Source organism: Hypomesus transpacificus, chromosome 6 (genome assembly GCF_021917145.1).
Source record: "Hypomesus transpacificus isolate Combined female chromosome 6, fHypTra1, whole genome shotgun sequence".
Classification (NCBI taxonomy): Eukaryota; Metazoa; Chordata; class Actinopteri; order Osmeriformes; family Osmeridae; genus Hypomesus; species Hypomesus transpacificus.
The window spans coordinates 10,706,007-10,728,051 of NC_061065.1; the positions used below are offsets into that span (position 1 = coordinate 10,706,007).

Sequence of the window (22,045 nt, forward strand, 5' to 3'; positions counted from 1 at the left end):
TAGCGAGAGAAAAAGCTATAGAGGGAGATTGAGACAGAGATGGAGAGTAAGGAAGACAGAGAGTTAGAGAGACAGAGAGAGAGACAGACACACAGAGAGAGAGACACTCACTCAGAGACATAGAGAGAGAGAGAGAGACGCAGGGAGAGAGAGACACAGAGAGAGAGAGGCAGGGGCTACTCTTGCAGCAGTAATTTCTCAGGATGTGGGCTGGCTGGACGTGCATGCTCACTCCTCTCTCCGACTCTGTCGGCTTGGCTCCGGAGGGCTCCGCTCCAATCTGCTCTTCTCAGCTGACCTCATAGAGGTGTGGACCTGTCCTGCAACCACCACTAGCACAGCTAAGCCTACAATGTGTGTTTCTGTACCTGCATATGTGCGTGTGTGTGTCTAAAGAACTTTTTGATGTTCTGGGGATGGAAATAACCACTGACAGGATTCTAGGATATCAGCGTTGGAGAGACTGCTAGGCGCGGGAATGGTCTCCAAGGTGAGAGAGACCTTTTGTCTTTGTATATGTCGTTTTAAGTCTTAAAAAGTGAAGTGAAAGTGAAACATACAGATACAGTATCTGTCAGATTGTGTCTGAAAACGGGGATGGACTTATACAGCATACTATAGATGTAAACAGCAACTATGGAAATGAACAATAAATATAACTTCCGGCGCGCCTAGCTCTTACTGCACTGTACTCCATTTACTGCACTGTACTCCATTTAGGTTAGATTAGTTTATAGGGTTGTAACAGGTTTTTTTTTTTTTTTTTTTTTTTGTGTATTAGGGTTAGTATAGCGTACTATTTATTGTTATCTGTAATTTAGGAAGTTTTAGTGTTAGGGTTAGTATAGTCGTTTATTTATTGCTATCTGTATATTTAGGAAGTTCACTTATCTAAGCTCAGCATAGATGTAAATTTGTTCTGTGTACTTATATGTTATGTTATGCCAAGTGCTTGCGTTGTCTTGTCTTAAGAATTTCAGTGCCCAGTCTAACCTTGTGTTGCTCTGTGCACCTGACAAATAAAAGACTTGAAAGACTTGAACTTGAACAATACGATTCTTCAACTTTAGTATTCTGAATTGGTGCCTGCAGTAAAGAAACAATTCTACTGATACAACTTCAACTTCCTAACCCTCTTTCCCAACACGGTAATGTCCGGGCTGTGTTGTGTGGGATTGTACTATGTGGAACTCCCAGATTTTCATATGAACATAACCATAGTGGCTGTTCCTGCTGTGCTCCACCAACCACATTATTACTCTGCCAGGGGGTCAATTTAGCGTGAAGCTAATGGCCACCTTGGCCCTCTTCTCCGACCAGGTAGTAGACTATCTCTGCCAGCCTCTCTGTTCAAGGTCACGCACAGGCATCAGTTCCATTAACAGGATTTCAAAGTAACATCGTGTGTGTATGTGGGATAATGTACAGTACACTGTACAACACTGTACTCTGTAGTTTTAATGGTGTTTTTCTAGTGTTCCTGTAGACATGACGTAGAGAAAATATAGGCTTTCTGCTTTCAAACTGCGACCTGTGTTTCTGTTGAAATTCATAGATGCTGTTTGGTTTAAAGTATAAAGCGATGAGTTTAGTTGCTTCACAAAAAAACTTTACAAAAAGTTAAGTGGGAGTGAGTAGGGAATGGAGTGTTGTGGAGTTAGGCTGTTTTGCTGATGCAGATTTAGGTCTTAGTATTGAGGTTGATGTTATCTATATTACAATCTCTGACACCAGGATCTCAGACACAACCTCACCTCTAAATACCAGGTGTGTGTGCATGTGTGTTAATGCGGCTGTGGGGGTGTGTGTGTGTGTGGGTGGATGAGTGTGTGACCTGTCCCTATTGTGCAAAAGCTAACTGGAGCACCCAGCTAACTGCGTCACCGAGTGAGAAAGAGAGTGAGAGAGGGAAAGAGGGAGAGGAAAGAAGAAGAAGAAGAGAGGAAAGGAGTCAAAGACTACGTGCTGGAGTGGTTTGTAACTGGACTATGAATATCTGTGATTGGTTGGATCTGTTACGTAATAAGATAACATTATTGTTAACATACTGTACTTGGCCACTGGTCACTATAGTTTCATAAGCATTAATGTAGGTTACCAAGTGACTTTCACAATGAAGTGTTTGGAGGGATCCTCTCGTCCTGTTGTGTGTGTTTGTAGAAGTAGAGGTGGAAGACCTCCCCCTGCCTCCCCCTCTTTGTTCCTGCTGAACCCTTGTCCTGCATTTTAATCTGAGGCCAAACACAACTTCCTTCGAAAGTCCCCACACCACACACACACACACACACACCCTCGTCCTGTAAACAGAAATGTAGTCATCCCAGCGTCCTCTCATTTGTCCAAAACTGATCCTCTCTCTCGCCTTTCTTTTCTCTTACCCCCCATCTTTATTGTAATTTGCAGGGTCCATTAAGATGGTGTGTCTGACAGGAATACCAAATGCACCTTGTTTGCCATGGCCACAGAGTTGTAAACAACTGTTGACAGTTTTGTAGTTGGCTTGCTTCAGTTCATAGATTCCATGTTGTTGTTGTTGTTGTTTAGTCTGGAGTGAGCCCGTCCTCGTTGTCCTGTCTCCAGACCTTTCCCAGGGATCCCTGCTCTTATGTAAGCCTTAATTACGGCGACAGAATTCTGGCGGTCCAAACTCCCGACATTCCTGAAGCTGGTCTGACTGCTGAAAGATCCTCAGCTCCCAGAACACCGGGAGCCCAGAGCCAAATACACACATCAATTAAAGAGAAGTCATTGATGTTGTAGTCACTATTCTGATCCGTTAGTTTTATTGCAGGTGGTGAGACTACTTAAGTACACCCCAGGTTTTATGTGAAAAGCTGACCTGGATATGGAACATGTCTTATGGAACATGGCCTGTGTTAGAATGTTGAGCTGGTATCAGGAAGTAAATAGATTGACCTAGTCTGATGCTCCGGGTGGCTGGCACTGGCAGGCCTGTATGGGTTAGGTTCATTTGCTCTATGGTAGAGAATACCCTCCACGGCTTAACAGAGAAGAATCTAATAGCAAGCTCCGATTTAAACTCTCAATTCTGGTGAACATGGAAATGGTTTGACTGTGTGGTTAGGTGTTTACTGTATGAGGAACAATGGCTAAACTAGGCTGTAAATTGTCATTTGTTGATGCTTGTAGTGCCTGAGGAATGTGGACCAGTTGTTTTCCAGAGTGAGTTGGAGCAGTAGATCTACTGGTGATCCATTTAACGGCTGACAGATCATAGCAGGTTCACTGAGGGGGGGGGGGGAGCACTGTAAATACATTACCTCCCCCCGTTATTTGTCTGTTGGAAACATTAAAGGATTCGCCCCCCGTTTCCCCACCCTGGCCCACCCCCAAACGAGGTTGCCGTGGAAACACTCCACTCTCATTGTGATCGTCACAGCTGGGAAAACGAGGGAGCTGTCAGTGTGTCTGAGGGAGAGACTTGGTCAGCGACACACACAAACACACAAACACACACACAAACTGTGTGCCCACTGTAATAACAAGCACCAAATCAAACGTCCCTCCGTTGCCTCCTGGTTCAGGGACATATGCTCAAGCACAGAGGAGAGAGCTTTTTGACACATACATTGACACACTCACACACACTCATATATAATCACACACACTTATATACACTTATAAATGCGCACACTAACACACACTAACGTTCTCCCAATTTTTTCAAGTGGCTGTACTTATTGAGTTGCACTTTATGATGTGTGAAAACTGCTCAAATTGAGTGAGCGTGTCTGTTAAAGGACAGGAGATGGGTACACTGTTTGCTCTGCCTGAACTCTACAAGGAGGGGACTTTATTGACACTCTCTACCTCTCTCTCCATTTCTCTTTCATTTTCTCTCTCTTTCTTTCCCTCCCCTTCTCCTCTGACTTTGGGATGAGCGCCGGATTGTTTCCATAGAGACCACAGCCCAGTGGCCCGATCATCCTAGCAACCCCACAGGACCCTCAAGTCTCTCGCACTATGCGTGTGTTGTGTGTGGTAAGAGGTGCTCAGCATCTTATTGCCCTGTTCCAGCCTTTTGCTAGCCTTGAGATGGATCGAGGTGCTAAACAAGGGGGGCTTATTATGAGATGAGGGGTGGGGGGTAGCAGTAGGGGTGAGTGGAGGGGGATGTGTGTGTGTGTGATGGAGGGGGGGCATGTTTGGGGTTAAGGCGGAGGTGTGTGTGTGTAAGCTGGGACAGTGTTTGGGGTTAAGGTGGAAGGTGTGTGTGTGTGTGTGTGTGTTTTTTTTGTGAGTTTGTGTGTGTAAGCAGGGGCAGTGTTTGGGGTTAAGGTGGAGGCCAGGGGGTCTTCATGGGTCGCTGGACCCTCAGTCCTCAAAGGTCAGGCTGCTGGAACAGTCAGACAACAGGCTGCTGTGGACTGTGTGTGTGTGTATGTTTGGCGTGCTGACCAGTGAAGGGGTCACTAATAAATAGTTACCAGGGTATGTGTGTGTTTGTGCGTTTACTGGACGATTAGGGAGATTATTATTATTATTATTATTGAATGATCAATAAATTGGGGGAGAACCCAATGGAACTCAAGTTTTTCTTCTGTGGAGGTGGGCAACTAGCAAGCTGTCTCTCTCTTTCTCCCTCTCTATCTCTAACACACTTGTCCCGTTACCCAACCTTTCTGTGGCCTGGAAAGGAGCTTGACACAATAGACACTGGTGGTGGTGGGGGGGGGGGGACTAGGGTGGAGGTGGCCTTTTGTTTGAGTCGGCTCTCAGCTATTGATCCTGGGTAACCCTCCCACCATACTGTGTGTGTGTGTGTGTGTGTGGATGTTGTGTAAAGCTATGCACTAACAGCAGTGGTTCAGTGCCTGCTGTGCTCTTGCACAGTGTGAGTGCATGCAGACAAATGTACACCATCAGACAGACGCATGCACACACACACGCATGCAAACATGCAGTGTGTCTCTTGGCACACGTGTGGGCAGACTTCAGAGTTCCAGGGAGGTTTGGAAGGACACAGAAGTGAGGAGGAAGATAAAAGGAGAAATGAGAAAGAGGGAAAGAAAGAAAGAGAGAGAGACTTTGGAACTCTCAGCTCCTTGTAATTTGCTGTGGGAGAGAGAGGGGAGGAGCCAGGGGGAGGGGAATGCCCAGGAGGGAGAGAGCAGAGGCCATTCCCTCTGACACACACACAGTTTTAGAGAGAGAGAGAAATAGTGTTAGAAAGAGGGAGGGAGAGACAGAGAAGGGGGGCCAGTCTGAGTGACAGAGAGACAGAGAGCTTAGTGAAAGAAAAAGACTTACTCCCAGCAAGCCAGCAAGACAGACAGACAGACAGACAGAGACAGACAGACAGACTGAGAGAGCAAGGCATAGAGAGAAAGGAGAGCATGAAAGTAGGGGTCAGTTCTACCAGCTGCCCCAGGAACACAAGCGCGTGCGTTCTTGAGTAGGAAAGATCTACAGAGTGTGGGTGTAGGAGCGACTTACGGCGTGTGCGTTGGTTGGGAGACAAGCAGAAAACGCTTATGCCTGGAGAAGGGCTTGCATAGGACAGAGAAAATGTGAGGAGGTTTTGTGGGAATACTTGAGCTTTTGGAATACCAGCCCTCGGAATATCCTTCTCCTGGTGGACATGTCATCTTGTCCTGGACTCCGGTTGTCTTAGAAAAACCCTCTCTGTCTCTCTTCGGTCTCCTGGTTTGGGGGCCCTGAAGTCACTGGCTGATTCCGTGTGAAGGACTGTCAAGTCACAATGCCTACAGGTAAACAGGTCACAAATGTCTGTACTGTAGGTTAAATCTCTGGCTGTCAACTGTAATCTGAACAGGTATGATTTGTTTCTGTTTAGGAGGCTGTTTTGACCAGTGTTAGTTGATATGAGGGATTTCAATTCAGTTCTCTGTCTCTTTATGAAGATTATGAAGGTGCAGCATTGCAGTATAGTTTTGTTCATATTTGAGAACTGGAACCATTATATTCAAGGATGTCTGGTTTTCTCTTAGTATCTGTAAGAGGATGGCTGGACCTGGTCATGTGTTTGGCTGATATGAATAGTCAGTTTGAGTTTGTACACTGCCTGTGGGTCTTGGCATGGCAGTGACTGTGACTGTCTGGGGAGAAGATCACCTCAGGTTACTCTGTTTACCAGAGTAAGCTTACTTGGTTAACACAAATTAATGACTTAGAGCTTGTTCGCATGCATGTTTTGTATTGTTTAAGTGTGTGTGTGTGTCAGATGTGTGTGTGTGTGTGTTTTTGTAAAGCCTTCCCTGTAGTGCAGTGTGTGTGTGTGTGTTTCTATTGTGGGTCCTCAGCGTCATAGTTGGGGCCTGTTTGTTTTCTCACAGCTTGAGTTGTTGCTTCAATTCCAGTTTGTGCAGTTATGGTGAATTTTTTCTGCATTGATTGCCGTATTTTTGGGAACTTTACAGTCACTGAATTGTGTCTTTGTATAAATAAAATCTTCTTGATTCAAATAGTAATTGAATAATCAAAATTCATACATTGCTTGGGATAATGGCATCTGCCATGAAATGACTAAAATATAAAGTTACGTTTACACACAGTACATGAATGAAACAGACTCCTCTGTTTTATTATCAAATGGATGCATTTACTTTCTCTGAGGAAGTGGAATTGTAAATTTTAGTTACCGACTCAACTTCTCTAATTGCTCATCTGTTAGTGTTAGTATTGTGTGTGTGTGTGTGTGTGTGTGTGTGTGCGTGCGTTGGTTTCCTCTCATGGGCTGTCTGTTTGATGAAGTGCTGCTTGGTGAGTGCTGAGATGCCATCCTGCAGCCTGTGACCCACATTGGGGCCTCGGGGAGGGAAGGGGGGGCACGGGGAGAAGGGGGGGGGGCATAGAGGAGTGAAGGGGGGGCACGGGGAGATGGGGGGTGGGGCATAGAGGAGTGAAGGGGGGGCATAGAGGAGTGAAGGTGGGTGGTTGCAGAAGGGGAGGGAGGGAATGGGGCATGGTGAAGTTGGGGGTGTATAATTACTGTTTAGAGGCACTATGGACAATACCAGCCTGCGTTTTGATCCTGGGCCTGCCCTGGGACATCTGCCCCCATGGAGAGGTGGGAGAGGAGGAGTCGGGGTAGGGGAGGGGGGATAGGATAGACAGAAGGGAGGCTCTTTGGTTTAGGATGAATTTCCTAACCACTGCAGAGCACAGAAGAAGGAGAAGGATAGGTAATAAGAATGCTGAGACAGGGTGGTTTTGGAGAGGGAGGAGTGATGGCGAGCAGACACCAGACCAGCTCAGGTGTGGCCGTGAGCGGAGTGGCTCAAACCCGTATCAGTCTGAGAATGAGGCCAGTGTGTCACTCTGGGAGGGAGAGGAGGAGGAGTGGTGGTGAAGGAGGGGGGAGGGGTTTAGGAGGGGGGGGGGCAGAGGTCTCTCTCTCTCTCTCTCTCTCTCTCTCTCTCTCTCTCTCTCTCTCTCTCTGTCTCTCTCTCTCTCTCTCTCCGCTCTCTCCTTAACCCTCCCCCTCTCTGTGCTAAACACTCTACTAACACCATGGGAAACACACACCTCTGAGTGGCCATATCACTTCTGGGAGATGTAAATCTCTGTGTTAAGGCCATCGCTGTGAGATTTTCTTGTGTGTGTGTTTCTTCGCTGATGAAGTTCACTGTGTGCTGCTTTTCTGCAATAGAGATAATGAGTTGACCTGTTTTCTGTCCCAGAACGATCCAGTTCAGAACCAGTACCAGAGCCCATGAGGCCCAGAGAGCGTCTCAGATCTCTCCTCTGGACAGGCCGGTCGTCATGTCCTCACAGTGAAACACTATCATGCAATTGTTACAGCGTGTGTAGCTTATGCTGAGCCAAAGCATTAACTATGGAATGCTTCCTTTTTCTCTGTCTCTCTCTGTTTCTCTTTCAACATCTGCTCAATCACGGATGGTCCATGCAGGTCTTTGTTCGTCTGGTGATCTTTGCTCTGAGGTGTCCTCCTCCGACTCCTCCGACGACACTGGGCTGTAGAGGGACTGTCTAAGGTCCTAGAAACACAGTCCTGATATTCTCTTGGAGCTATCAGGCACAGAGAGACTGTACGAGGACATGTGGTTTTATCTAAAACAGGAAAATTACACCCCGGCTTTGAACAGTTTTGAAAGAAATACTCTTTACAGTGTTGTCAACATCAACTGGATAAAATATGCATCTCTCTGTTGTGCTCTTTCGGTCTCTCATCTCTCTCTCTCCTCTTTATGTCTTTGTTTCTCTCTGTCTCTCTTTCGGCGGTCTGATCTCTATCTGATTCAATCATGTCTGACGCTGTTGCCGTGCTGTTGCCAAGGCGGAAGGTAAGATGGGCAGTAACCCCTAGAAACGCCCTGGCCTGTGACTGATACTCAGCGTGTCTCTCTCTTTCACACACAGACCCACAAACACACCAAGTTGTTTTTAAAACATCGACCATCTCCTTATGTTGATGACCTGTCCATTGCCCTCTAGAGTCCTGCTCTAAAACCAGGCCACATACACCAATGAAACATGGGCAGGAAACGCTGTGGTATCATGGCCCTGTATGTTGAGAATGATGATTTGTATACAGTGTTCTCCTCTGTGGGAAACAAAGAACACTCAGAAGTAAACAAGCTTGATGGAATTCAAGTTTTCTAGATTTTTTTTTATTGTCAGGTGCACAGAACAACACAAGGTCAGACTGGGCACTGATCTGTTTTGGACAAGACAACGCAAGCAACCTGGCATAACATAACATATAAGTACTTCTAGGACCGCACAGAGGGATGGACGGTAGCCATGACAGTCATCAGACACCTGCTCACGTGAGAAAACATTGGGAAGTGATGCAGGAACCGAAACTCTGTTGTGTTCTGTATGCAGGATGACGTGTTAGTTCAACGTAAAGCAGGCTTTTAAGACAATCTGTGTTTTTCTTCCTTAGCATCAGTACTTTTCTTGGTTGGTAAAAAAGGGAGAATATTTAAGAAGGGGGGAAGAGAGGAAGAAAGTGAGGAAGAGGAGGAAGGAGGGAGGGATAGAGAGAGGCCTAGCTCATAGAGCCGTCTATTGTCCAGAGCTGAATCAGATGATGTCATGTTTGAGAGAAGCTCTCAGTAGCAGGGCTCAGAATGAGCTTTAGAGTAAGGGCAACCCCCTTCCTCTCTTTGTCTAATTTTCTCACTTGCTCTCTCTCTCTTTTTCTCTCTCTCCTCTCTGTCTATCTCTCTCTCTCATCATTTCCTTTCCGTCCCGCCCCCCCACACACACACACCTTCACTTGAAGTCTGGTCGTCCTTTCATCCCTCTGAACTATCCTCATCTGATGGTTGAACCATTTAATTTTGGAGCTCTTTGTACGAGTTGTATTTTGGCGGGCAACGTGTGTGTGTCTAGGCTGGGGGGCGGGGGGGGGGAGTAGTGATAGAGCCTTTGTGTGCTGTGAGATCTGATGGATGAAAGCTGACTCAGGCTGTATTGTGATCCAGAAGAGAGGGAGGAGGAGAGAGAGAAAGAGAGAGAGAGGGGGGTGGGGGGGAGAAAGAGAAAAAGACACACTGCAGCAGCTGCTCTATTCAAATCACAGAGAGACCAGCACTTGTCTCTCTCCTCTTGGTCTTCTGTTTACCCATTAGAGTCTTACACAGCTGACTTAGAGGTTATTATGGCCCGTGAAGTGATACCAGTGATTTACAGAGCTGGCATGACATTCCAGTAACATACTGCAAAACAACCTTATAAAACAGTTATTAGGTACTTATAAAGTAGGTGTTAAGCAGTTGTAGAGTAGTTAGAACAGCCATAGAACAGGTATAAAGCAGGTATAGAGAATAACTAGACCAGGTGTAGTGCATGTAGAGCAGTCACAGTGGCCATAGAGTACTGCACTCTAGAGTACTTATAAATCAGTTACAAAGAGGCTGTGAAGAAGCAGTTTTAAAACCGTCATAGGACCATAAGTGACCTTTCATAAGGCACTGTTTAAACCATCTGGTCATGTTCTCTGTTTGGCACCTGGTCCAGGAAGTGGTTTGTTGACCACTTCAGAATGAAGTGCACTTCAGGACACCATAAAGTGTGTGTGTGACTGAAGTGGACTTGAGGGATATGAGTCATTAAGTCAGGCTAGACTGACCAGGTAGCTCCGACAGGAGTATTTTTTTCCTCACAGACCTTTTAAAGGCAGAGCTTTTGAGCTACATTTGCTTGTTAACTAGTAAAACAGCGCTTAATTAATCCCAGAGGGCAAATGGCACTGTTGCAGCAGCACAAGTAACAATAACATTGAATTGGAAAACAAATGACAAAATACTGAATTCAATGAACATTATAAATCAACAGTATACAGTAGTGCAAACAGTGCCCATCATTATTCAGGTAAAGCATCTCTTTATGACTTATATCTGAATTTGATCAGAAGGTATACAGTCATCAAACTTTATAGAAAGCAGCTGGAGAAGACCGACTGTTCAGTCATACTAGACAGGTGGCCCTTCTCTCGTTTGTAGTTAGAATGCTTCAAAGGCTACACATGACAGGCTAGCAATTTAACTGAGACCAGACCCCAAACCTAGACACAGTCTCTCCCTTAGACTCCCAGTCTATCCTGCTCTACTCCACTGCTCTGCTCTGCTCTGCTCCACTGCTGTGCGTTGGTTTGCTCTGTCCTGTCCTGTTCTGGCAGGAAATGTAAAAGCTCACAACCTAACTAATACCCTTCTCTAATCCTTAAATACATGCACACAGTTTCTCCCTATTTCACACACACTCCCAAACACACACACACACACACTCACTCACTCACTCCCTTACACACAAATGCAAAGGAGAAACTGTAGAAACCCAGAGGCTCAAGGTGGTAATTACAGATCCCTTACACAGATCAGGTTGTCCTTAATCTGGGTTGAGGGTAACCCAGCCCACCCCAACTCCAACACACTCCTCACACACCCCAAATATGGGTATGTGTTTGGATGAATATTGGTGTGTGTGTGTGTGTGTAGGTTTATTTGCTCAGGAAATAGGCTGGGCGTGTCCCAAACAAGAAGCTTGTAGGTGCAGAGGAGAGGCTGGGCAAACACAAGTTTGAAATCTTTCAATCTCTTGTTTGGGTTTCGCTCCAAACACCAAACTGAAAGCCATGATTTCTCTGTGCATAAACTTCTTGACTCACAGTGTGTGAGTAACCTAATGACTGTAATGGGTAGAGGGACATCCAGTAAACCCAATCCAGAAAATCCATTGGCTCCTATCTGAGGGGTGATAAATCAAATGGATTTAAGTTATACTCACACATACCTACACACACCCACACTCCCACTCTGATATAGCCTTCTACTCAGCCTTAATCTCACACGCACACACGCACACACACACACACAGCACATTACATTGTAGCAGCAGACAGACAGGCTGGAAGGTAAGTTCAGGATGGAGGGAGCGTAACATGGTCTGAATGTTTAGCGAGACTCTGCCTCCTTTCTAAACAAATGCAGGAAGTGTTTTTGCTGCAGCTAAGGACATGGAGGAATATGTTATACGTCCGTCTGTACGTTCATCCATGCTTCATTGATGTGTGTGTGTCTCGAGCTCCTGTTTGTACTGAGTGTGTACAGTGAGTGTGTACAGTGAGTGTGTACAGTGAGTGTGTACAGTGAGTGTGTATGTCTAGCTGCTGTGCCCATGCCCCAGAGGTCAGAGTTGTTTTGGTCGCTGGCTATTCTCTCTCCCTGATTGGAGATTGTTATAATGTAGGTCACTCTGGGAACAGTAAACATTGGAAGGTGTCCAGATCCCTGAGAGCGTCCCCCCCCCCCCTTGCACACACACACTCAAACCCCTATACACACGCACATGCACACACACCTCCACACACACACCTCCACAGACATACACTTACCCCTATAAACACACACAAGTGCACAAACTGTGGACCTGCATGGCTTCCTTTCCTGTCAAGACTCTCGCCTGATTCATTTGTTGAATTGAGAAAAAATGTCAACCTGTCCCAACTTAGAGATCCTACTTAGAGATGTACCTCCAGGCCCTACAGGTAAGCTAAGAGACTGAACATGTGTCAGGATTCTTTCCGCGTGTTAACGGAGGTCACGTTGAACATGCTTGAGGGCGTGGCCACGCTGCTACCAGATTACACAGGTCTGGATAGGCAGCAGGTCACAGAGTCGGGCGCCACAGGAGTGGGTCTGGATGTGAGAGTTGCTGAAACAGCAGATCGGTACCTGGTGTTGTTTACCTGTATGAGAAGGACTGGCCTCTCTACCTGAAACACTAGGCCTCTTTAGCTCTCTCTCTCTCTCTCTCTCTCTCTCTCTCTCTCTCTCTCTCTCTCTCTCTCTCTCTCTCCATCTCTCTCTCTCTCTCTCTCTCTCTCTCTCTCTCTCTCTCTCTCGTACTGTAACTGTTTTGTAGCACTCTTTCTTTCTTTAATTGCTCCTTCTCTTTCTCTCTTTTTTTCTCTCATCAAAGCTGTCTTTCTTCCAAGAACAGTTACTGGTTCAACGCCAGAAATGGAGAGGAAAAAAAAACGGTAAACGGTTGAGAACGAGACCCTGCTTGTGTGGTTTCACCTCAACGGACCTGTGTGTGTGTGTGTAACAGATCTTTCCACAGACAGTTGTGTTGGCACCAGGCTGTCGCCAAAAAGACCACTGCAGTCATTTGACACAAACACAAAATCTCTCTTTCTCTCACACACACGCACACACACATGCATACACTCTCTCACACACACACACCAGAAAAAGAACTGCCATTCATGGCCCCAGACAGGGAATATTCTCACCATTACACCGTTAATCTGGTATTTAAACCCCCCTCCTTCTGTCTCTGTGACTACCTCTCCCTTTTGTCTCTCTCTCTCACTCTCTCTCTCTCTCTCTCTCTCTCTCTCTCTCTCTCTCTCTGTCTCTCTCTCTGTCTCTCTCTCTGTCTCTCTCATGGTTCTTTCTGTTCTCCTCTTTTTCTCTTACTCCAGCTATCCTGAAAATATAATCTACACATACTGCCTGTGTGTGTGTGTACATATGTGTGTGTGAGACAGTGTGCTTGTTTACTCGGTTGCTTTGGGGAGTTTAGATCATGAATGTGTTTGGTATTGGAGGCTGGCCTCCACAGTGTTGCTCTTGTTCGTTTAGATGTTTCAGTCAGCCTGTGGTCTGGCCTCAGAGCCGGAGGCTGGAACAGACCTCCACTGTGAGGACATGAAGGAGATTCAGAGATGCTTCGCATGCTGTGGTGGTGCACTGATCAGTCTCAGTCCAAAGCTTTCATCCCTAACACGATGTTCTTACTGGCACTTAGTAGAACTAAGCCTTTAGACACAAGACCACATATGTTTCTTTCCTGATAATTATAGCTTCATAACATCCCTCTCTCTCTCTTTCTCTCTCTCTCTAGACGACTTTAACTTTCTTCCGGATGTCCTCCCGCCTCTGCCGGAGATTCCGGACTCTGTGTCGGTCCTGAGCACCGCTGACACTCCGGGACGACTCCGCCACCCGCACGTCCGCCACACACCCCTGCGCTACTGCTCCGCCCACAGCATGGACTCCGCCCCCGACAGCGCTGCCGAGCGGCCAATCAGCTATGGCTCCACCTCCTCCTCGGCCTCCTCCAGAGACAGCCACTGCTCATTGGGCAGCCGCTCCGCCCTCAGCCCCGCCCCTCACTGTCTCCCTGCGACAGAGCGGGATTCCGGGGCGATCCAGTTGGAGCTGGTACCAACCCGCCAGCTTGAATGTGGGGATGAGGAAGAGAGGAGGGAGGGAGGGATGGAGAGAGGGCAGGGCCGGCCGGGAGGTGTCCTGACCCCGACGGCCCAGTCGAACCCGGGGGTGAACACAGAGGGAGGGGAGAGCAGTGGTTCTGGGTCGGGGCCCGCGGTGCGATATGTAGACCGCGTGGTTCAGGAGATTCTGGACACGGAGAGAACCTACGTCCAGGATCTGCGTAGCATCGTACAGGTGAGCCACACAGTACCAGCCCAGCATTCAAACAGTACCAATGCAGTATTTGAGTATTGGGTAATGTAGTTCCCAAGACAGTACCAACTTATTATTGAGACAATCGATCATGAAGACAGTACTAGTAATGCTGTAATAACAGCATGGTATGCAGTAATATCAGCATGGTATGTTAGGAGGATGTAGAAGGAGGAGCAAGTTAAGGAACAGAAGCAGCTGGAGGAAGAGCAGGATAGGGGAAAACAAAAAAAGGTAGTGGAGGGGGGGGGGGAGAGGACTGGGATAGATTTGGATCCATGCCCAATTTTCATTCTCCATATCCTACTCAGTGTCACTTCCTCTACAGGGGTTCTGAAGTGATGAGGGTCATGATGTATGGTGTGTTTGTGGTGTGGGCGGCTTGTGTAAGACCTGTAGTCACTAAGGAAATGGAGGGCAGGAAGAAGAGAAGGTAGGAGAAGAGGGGAGGGGGGTAGGAGAGAAGGTATAAAGGTGGCGTTAAGGATGGGATGTTGAAGCGTAATGGGGGGTTGTGAAACAACGGGGAAACACAATACTTCTTTATGCCTCTGTGATGCCAATGTCTTCCCTTTATCAATTTCCCCCTCTCCCTCCCTCCCTCTTTCAACCAGGAAAGGGAGAACAATCTAGAAGAGAGCTTTAGAGCCATGATAACGATGTCTAATGTAGGTTAGACAAACACAGGCCAGAGCACTTACCTTAACTTTGCTTTTGCTGCTGGAAGACCACCCTCACTACCCAAGACCCCTTATCAGATCATTCAGAAAACACACTCACACATATACACACACACACACACACACAGACAGATATACACACACCAAATCCTTCCACCCAAGCTTCAGACAAGAACCACCATTAATAATCAAAAACATTTAATAATATTTGTATTTTCTTTAAGAAAAAAATAAGTTTATCTCTTGTTTTCTGTGAGATTTCTCCATTAATACTGCTTCTGCTCCATCTGTCAGCAACTGTCAGAGTTAGAGAAGCTAGTTCCGTTCAGTGGGTCTTTGCGTCCGGGTATGTATCAAGCAGCAGAGAACAGTCATTAAAACCTCTGTTTAGTGCACTCCCATGTGCCCTGCATGAACCTTAGTATCCATGTCCTCTGTAATTCTACCCATAGGGCTTTGCCTGTTTCAGAGGAAGGAGGCGTGAAGGCCCAAACACAAATATTTACCCAGACTGCCGTGGGCTCACCTGTGCTCCATCTGTCAGCAACAAAGGGGTGGCCTGCATTCACCATGTATGGGGGGGGGGGGGGGTGTATGAATACATAGCTCTTATATATAGTTACCTTTAGTGTGTGTGTGTGTGTGTGTACACCTTCCATGTATAGTGTTTGTTGGAACAAATCTCTGGTGTGTGTTTGTGAAAACATTGCTCTTTGTATATTAGTGTGTGTGTGTGTGTGTGTTAGTGTATATCTTCTTACTATAGTATTTGTTTGAACACTGATTGCTCCTTCTTGACGGGATCACTGTGCTTAATGGGCCTAATCAGTGTTCTACAAACAAACCCCTCAGATAAACCTGATCCTACCACACACACACACACACCTACACCCCCCGACCTGGATCCCAGGTTGTTTGACATGATCAGGAATGTGGGATTAGATTTTAGGGAGAGTCTTAGAGCCAGGGGGCTCTGAAGCCTGGGGGGGCCTAGGGGACTGGAGGGCTTGGTGGGGGGGGCTGGAGGGCTTGGGGCCGAAGAGGCTGGGCGGCCTTTACAGATTTCAGCTATGCTCTGACCAAATTCAGAGGCGGTGTGTGTGTGTGTGTGTTGTGAACAGCTGCTTGCTAGGTGGGTGGGTCAGGAGTGGTCAGCTCTCTGACCCCTAGCTAACAACCCAAACCTTACACCTGAACCCTAACCCACAGCCCCCACCGTGACTCCAAACGCAACACTCAATTCTACCCCTAGGCCTGCATTCTAACCCTGCTGCTGTCCTAAACCTCCTCCTTTTACTATGAACCCCTACCCTAAGTCTAGCCTTTCACCTCTAAATCCACCTTTATGTATCCCCTTACCCCTAAATCTCTCCTCCCCCCTGCATAACAATAGTGGTTCAGTCTAGAGCTTTAGAGCCCCCCCCCCTCCATCATGTTGGGTTGAGTCTATCCCTCCCCCTAAGAAGGATGACCTCACCACTCAGTCTGATCTGATGGCCAGGGTGGGGCACACTCAACAGGGTTGGAGTGGAAACAAGGCGTGTGTGTGTTGGAGAGCAGACTCCAGCCATACTGTCCCTCTCAGCTCACTGCTGATAGGATTTCCCTTCTTTGATGTGGACCCCCATTGATCTCCTTCCTTTCCTCCATCTCCCTCTCTCCCTCCTTCTCTTTCTCCCTCCTTCTCTCACTCCCTCCTTCTCTCTCTCTTTCTCTCTCTCTCTGTCTCTCTCTCTCTCTCTCTCTCTCTCTCTCTCTCTCTCTCTCTCTCTCTCTCTCTCTCTCTCTCTCTCTGTCTCTCTCTCTCTGTCTCTCTCTCTCTCTCTCTCTCTCTCTCTCTCTCTCTCTCTCTCTCTCTCTCTCTCTCTCTCTCTCTCTCTCTCTCTCTGTCTCTGTCTCTGTCTGTCTCTCTCCCTCCTTCTCTCTCTGTCTCTCTCCCTCCTTCTCTCTCTGTCTCTCTCTCTCTGTCTCTCTGTCTCTCTGTCTCTCTCTCTCTCTCTGCAGGACTACCTAGAGTGCATCAGTAATCAGTCTCGTCTGGCCCTCAGTGCCGAAGATAAAGTCTCGCTATTCGGGAACATCCAGGAAATCTACCATTTCAACAGGTATATACACACACAGCTGACGTCACTCAAGACATTACCTTGACATAAGGAGAGTAAGAAGTAAGAGGTCTGATAAAAAGTCAATCCAAGAAAAGTCAGAATGACATCATGCTTTAGCGATGCAACCATGGCCACACCAGTCCCCCTGTTCAACCATACAAACTAGTAAAATGTGAACGCACTCACTCACGCACAGAGACACACACACAGACACACATACACAAAGAAAGAGACCTCTTAATTCAATACATGGAAGTATGTTGTGTGCTTCTGGGGGAGGTTCTACATAGATTGTTCAGAAGACACATGAGGTGGGAGGGATTCCTTATTCCTGGGACCAAATGAACTGACTGACCTTTGATGTGTGTATCTTTCTGTGTGTGTGTGTCTGTGTGTTTTCAGGGACCTGCTTTATGACCTGGAGAAGTGTAATGCAGACCCTGTGGCCATCGCAGAGTGCTTCGTAGCCAAGGTAAGAGATTACACACACACACACGCACACACACACACACACACACACACACATACACAAGCATGTTGAGACATGAATGAACAGCTGTGAACTATAAACGCACATACACACACACCCAGGCATTCAGTAAAGAACTAGCCTTAACTGTATAATTACAAACTCCTAAGAAAATGTATACTGTATCGGGAACTGCAACACTGTCTGAAGTCTGAACAGTGTCGATGATGGAGGAGAGAAGGAGAGAAGACAGAGGAGAGGGAGGGAGGGAGGGTAGAAGAGCAATTTTCGATAACTATTTTTGGTTTTCCCCGTTTCTGTGGCTCAGTCAGTGTGTTCCACAAAGCGAGTTCTATCCCATGATAACTCTCTGCATTCCAACACTTCCTGTAAGCCACCACTCTTACTGACGCTTCAGCTACACCCAGCGGTGCAAGCTGTGTGTGTTTCCTTGTTTCTGTATGTTTGTGTGTGTGTCTGTGTTGTACATCCAGCATAGCAGTCAGGCCAGACACGACAACACCACCACAACTAATCCTGTCTCCCAGCCTGCTGTGTGTTTACACAGAAGCTGTTGTTAAAACGCTCATTCAGCTGTTTAGAACCACTCCACAGGGCATTCTGGGTAATTAGCTGACACCCACATGCATAGGAGCTCATCATGTAGGCTGTTGTTTCAGACTCCAGCTGGAGGAGGTTTCACAAGAAGGCTGCAGAGAAAATCAAGCTTGAATGGAAAACCTGAGGGTCATGATCTTGTTTTCAGCCAATCAGAGTCTTTGTTTGTGTAACTGATAGGCTAGATAAGCTAATGGACCCAATTAGAAGCACTGATGACTGGTGATAAGTTAAACTGCAGTGGAACAGTTGCCCTGGTAATGATTGACGTGATCTTAGTTAAGTTTACTTTGCGGTCAGGCAAAGTTTACCCTTATCCTGACCAAGATAGCACACATGCACTTAACCTGCCCTGTTACACGTGGTGTGATTAGTCATACCTGGCAAGACCTGCAGCCATTTAATTTAGTTACACAGATGGCTGCTAGCTATTGGATAGCAAAGCTTTTAAAGATAGTAGCTACAGTATGTGTGTTTAGGAAAATTCCTTCATCATTGCAAGGTGCACTCGTGCACAATTGCGTGCATGCTTGCTTGTGTGTGGTTTGGTCATAAACTGGTGTTTGGTATGTGGCCAGCACACATACTGGAAACGTCTGGTCATCACATGCAAACTGCACCCAAGAGGAGTATGTGTGTGAGAGTGAGAAAGTGAGACAGGGGTTTGTCTCTAGGAGCCAGAAGGCCAAGTATCTCTTAGTCATGGTCAGTCAGTGTCGTAAAAACAAACACTGAAGAAACTCTACTCTTTTCACTGATGTTGTGTCCACTAAACTGACGCACGCGTACACAGCAGACAAAAGCCAACCTCAACTCTGCAAAGCACTTAAACGAGAGAAAAAAATATGAAAGATTGTTAATCATTCTCCCCTATCTCTCCCTCTCTTTCTCGCCTTCCTCAGTCTCCCCTCCCCCTCGCCCTCCTCCCTCTCTTCCTATACTCCCTCCCTATCTTTTCCCTTCCCTTTATCCTGCTCCCTCTCTCGCTCCTCCCTCCCTCTCTCTCCCTGGATAATTGGCCATCTATTCTGATGTTCTTTAAACCCAGCCAAAGTGCTGAGTCAGTCTTGGAACCTTTTATACCTGCTGACTGAGGCAGGAGAGAACAATTATAACGAAATCACAACATTTTATCGCCTAGCCCAGGGAGACATTCTCCTGCTTCAGCATTTAACGGCTCATTGAACCACCTGGACCTGACCGCCTCTGGTGCAGTCAGGACCTCCAGTGCTGTCTGCTCCGGACAGGACAGTACAGGGGCCAGGGCTGTCACTGCCCACCTGGACCGTTAATCTATTTTTACGTGACATCAGCTTGGCCTGTGAAGGACTGCCCTATCCACACCTGTCTGTCCAGTGCACCAGTCTAGTGGGTTTACTGTAGATGTAGGACTCACCTCCTTCTATGGCCCATTAGCTTAGTCTTTGGTGATGTCGTCTGTAGATCGAGATTCAGTGTTAGGATTCTCTCCTAAGTCCGGAGGGTGTGCTGTACTTTATTATATATGGGCTTTTGTGTGCATGTGTGTGGAGGGGGTAGGGGGTTTATGCAGTCCAAGGAGATCAAAGCCTGGCGGTAACCACAGTTGTGCCTGTGTGGATGTTCTGACAGGATCCAGGGTGTCTATACAGTATATTCTGGTTTCAGAACGTGATGGACAGAGCCTTGCTGTGCTGGTGCTGTGGCACAGGGACGACATGAGCTCACGTTCCTTTACAAGGCCAGGTTATTATAGATCTGGACTATTTCAGGAAGAGTGGTTTGCTGTTTGGGTTCTAAAAATGATTAAAAAAAGCTTTAAAAAGTTTATATGCGGAGTGGTATGGTTTCGGGCATGTGTGTGTGGTATGCATGTCCAGATAAGTACATTACAATAGTGTGTTTTGGTTAGAGGGCTATAACTGTGTGTGTGTGTGTGTGTGTGTGTGTGTGTGTGTGTGTGTGTGTCATTAGAACTCGATGGTGACACATCTGGTTGTGCTTAGTCCTGGTCTGAGGGGGCAGACTGCTGGAGACTAGAGTAGCTCTGCTCTTCAATTACTACTGTTCCCACCAAGTACCTCCGGGCATGGCATTAGTGTGTGTTTCCGTGTGTGTATGCAGTGGAACTCCTATGGAGAAAGAGGGGAGAGATGGAGAGCAACAAAGCACAAATAACGTGACAAGGGGAAAGACTGGCATGAACTTGTAGAAGAGATGTATTAGCTCAGCGGAAGAGAGAGGGATGCGGATTCCAAAGAGTGAGCTGTACGAAAGTACTGACCAGAGAGAGTGAGAGGGAGAGGAGGAGGAGGAGGAGGAGGAGAGAGTGGTTCATTCCAGCTTTGATAAGTCATGCTGCGTCTGATGTCTTTGATGTTCACAGAGGCATGCAAGGTAGAGAAGGCGCCATTAAAGGGGCGGCCTGGAGGACAGTTATAATACTGGGGGATGTTTCATCAGAGAGGCCACTGAGGGTCAGACTGAGACTAAGTCCTTGGTACAGATAATCATAACCTGGAGGACTGGCTCTCCTTGTCTGGTCTGAGCTAGAGTTGGAGGAGATGGATCTGGGGAGGAGGAAGAGGAGGGGGAAGAGGAGGAGGAGGAGTAGAGGGAGAGGAAAACAAGACTCCTATTTGAACTGTAGTTTACTGTAAACACACATTTGTTCTTTAATGTTCACATAACCTTTTGAACGGTCATAAATCCTGTGTGTCTGTGTTTCCAGAGTGAAGAATTCCACATCTACACCCAGTACTGCACCAACTACCCTAGGTAAGAACCAACACACAGCAGCTGGTTATTGTTTATTAAAAAGCGACACCGGTCTTTGTGTTTGTGTGTCTGTGTGCGGTTGCGTGCATACAAGCTATGGAGGTGCAAATTTGCATATTAGTCGAAGTTTTTATTCCAATCTGTATGAATGGAGCTTCTGTATCCCAGCACCATTGTCATCCTGGCTCTCTGTCGGGCTCACATGCCGCTCTCTCCCAGCTTCTCATGTAGCTCCATTGTGTGTGGAGTGTCAGTGTACCAGGCCATCTATCTCCACAGAGCCCACACAGCCTCCACAAGCCTGCTGTACAGGAGTCAAGCTGTCTACTGGCAGTTAACACCTCAGGCTCTCTCTGTCTTGCCCCACCGGCTCTTTAATTCACTCCTCTCTCTTCCTATCCCTATCTCTCACTCCTTTTAATATTTTTCTTTCTAGTTTCCTGCCTTTCCCTCTCGCTTTCTCCCTCCCTCCCTCCCTCCCTCCCTCCCTCCCTCCCTCCCTCCCTCCCTCCCTCCCTCCCTCCCTCCCTCCCTCCCTCCCTCCATCCCTCCGTTGACAGAGTTATACTCCCAGTATGACAAATGGTATTACACCCGTCACAGTATCATGCTCAGCTCCTTTAATGTTTTATTCCTCATTGTCTGAGCGCCGCCTCGTAATGGGAGACCTTACAAGGGTGTGTGTGGGTGGGTGGGAGAGAGAGAATCATATTGAGGCCAGTTTTAATCAAGCTATTATAGGTGTACTGGGTTTCACAATTGTTCTGATTCATTGTCAGCAATGCGCACACACATACACAATCATCTTTTCTTTAAGCTCCTTTGTAGAATGTTGCCTCAGTAGAATTATAATGGCCAATTTATTTAGTAGTTAATATTGACAAAAATAATAGTTAAGTGTGTGTGCGCGCACACATGGGTGTGTGTATGAATAGGCTCTTGTCAGAAACCCTGACCCACACCCTCACACAGCTGGTGACCCCCACCAAGGTCACACGCGACACACATACACACACTCTCTCTCTCTCTCTCTCTCTCTCTCTCTCTCTCTCTCTCTCTCTCTCTCTCTCTCTCTCTCTCTCTCTCTCTCTCTCTCTCTGTCTCTCTGTCTCTCTCTCTCTGTCTCTCTCTCGCTGTCCCTCTCTCTCTCTCTGTCTCTCTCTCTCTCCCTCTCTGTCTCTCTCTCTCTCTGTCTCCCTCTCTGTCTCTTTGTCTCTCTCTCTCTTTCTCTCCGTCTCTCTGTCTCTTACAGTAGGATCAGAGGCTGCAGATGTATCTCTCAGGTCAGGTTTCCCCCAGAACAATGTGAACCCTGTGTAGAACTGCACTGGAATGTGAACACACACGCATATACATAGACACACAAACATGAACACACATACATGAATACAAATGAACACACATGCACTAATGGACATTTCTTTAAAACCATACTCTATAAAGAATACACATATCCACCCTGTAAGG

The 22,045-nt window shown here is 47.0% G+C and overlaps 1 protein-coding gene across 3 annotated transcripts in view; it reads left to right on the top strand.

The window, feature by feature from the left end:
• Positions 1-22,045, top strand: part of LOC124468465 (pleckstrin homology domain-containing family G member 1) — a 38,372-nt gene that overhangs the window by 6,367 nt on the left and 9,960 nt on the right. Inside the window, exons 1-6 of one of the 3 annotated variants that reach the window (XM_047021211.1) lie at positions 155-307; positions 437-490; positions 13,366-13,931; positions 16,634-16,734; positions 17,137-17,206; positions 20,532-20,578. In XM_047021211.1, coding sequence (XP_046877167.1) covers positions 13,512-13,931; positions 16,634-16,734; positions 17,137-17,206; positions 20,532-20,578 — 638 coding nt within the window. In that variant the 5' untranslated portion in view covers positions 155-307; positions 437-490; positions 13,366-13,511. Of the gene's footprint in view, positions 1-154; positions 308-436; positions 491-5,174; positions 5,733-13,365; positions 13,932-16,633; positions 16,735-17,136; positions 17,207-20,531; positions 20,579-22,045 lie in introns of those variants that run through there. The other 2 variants (XM_047021210.1, XM_047021209.1) reach the window with 2 other exon arrangements.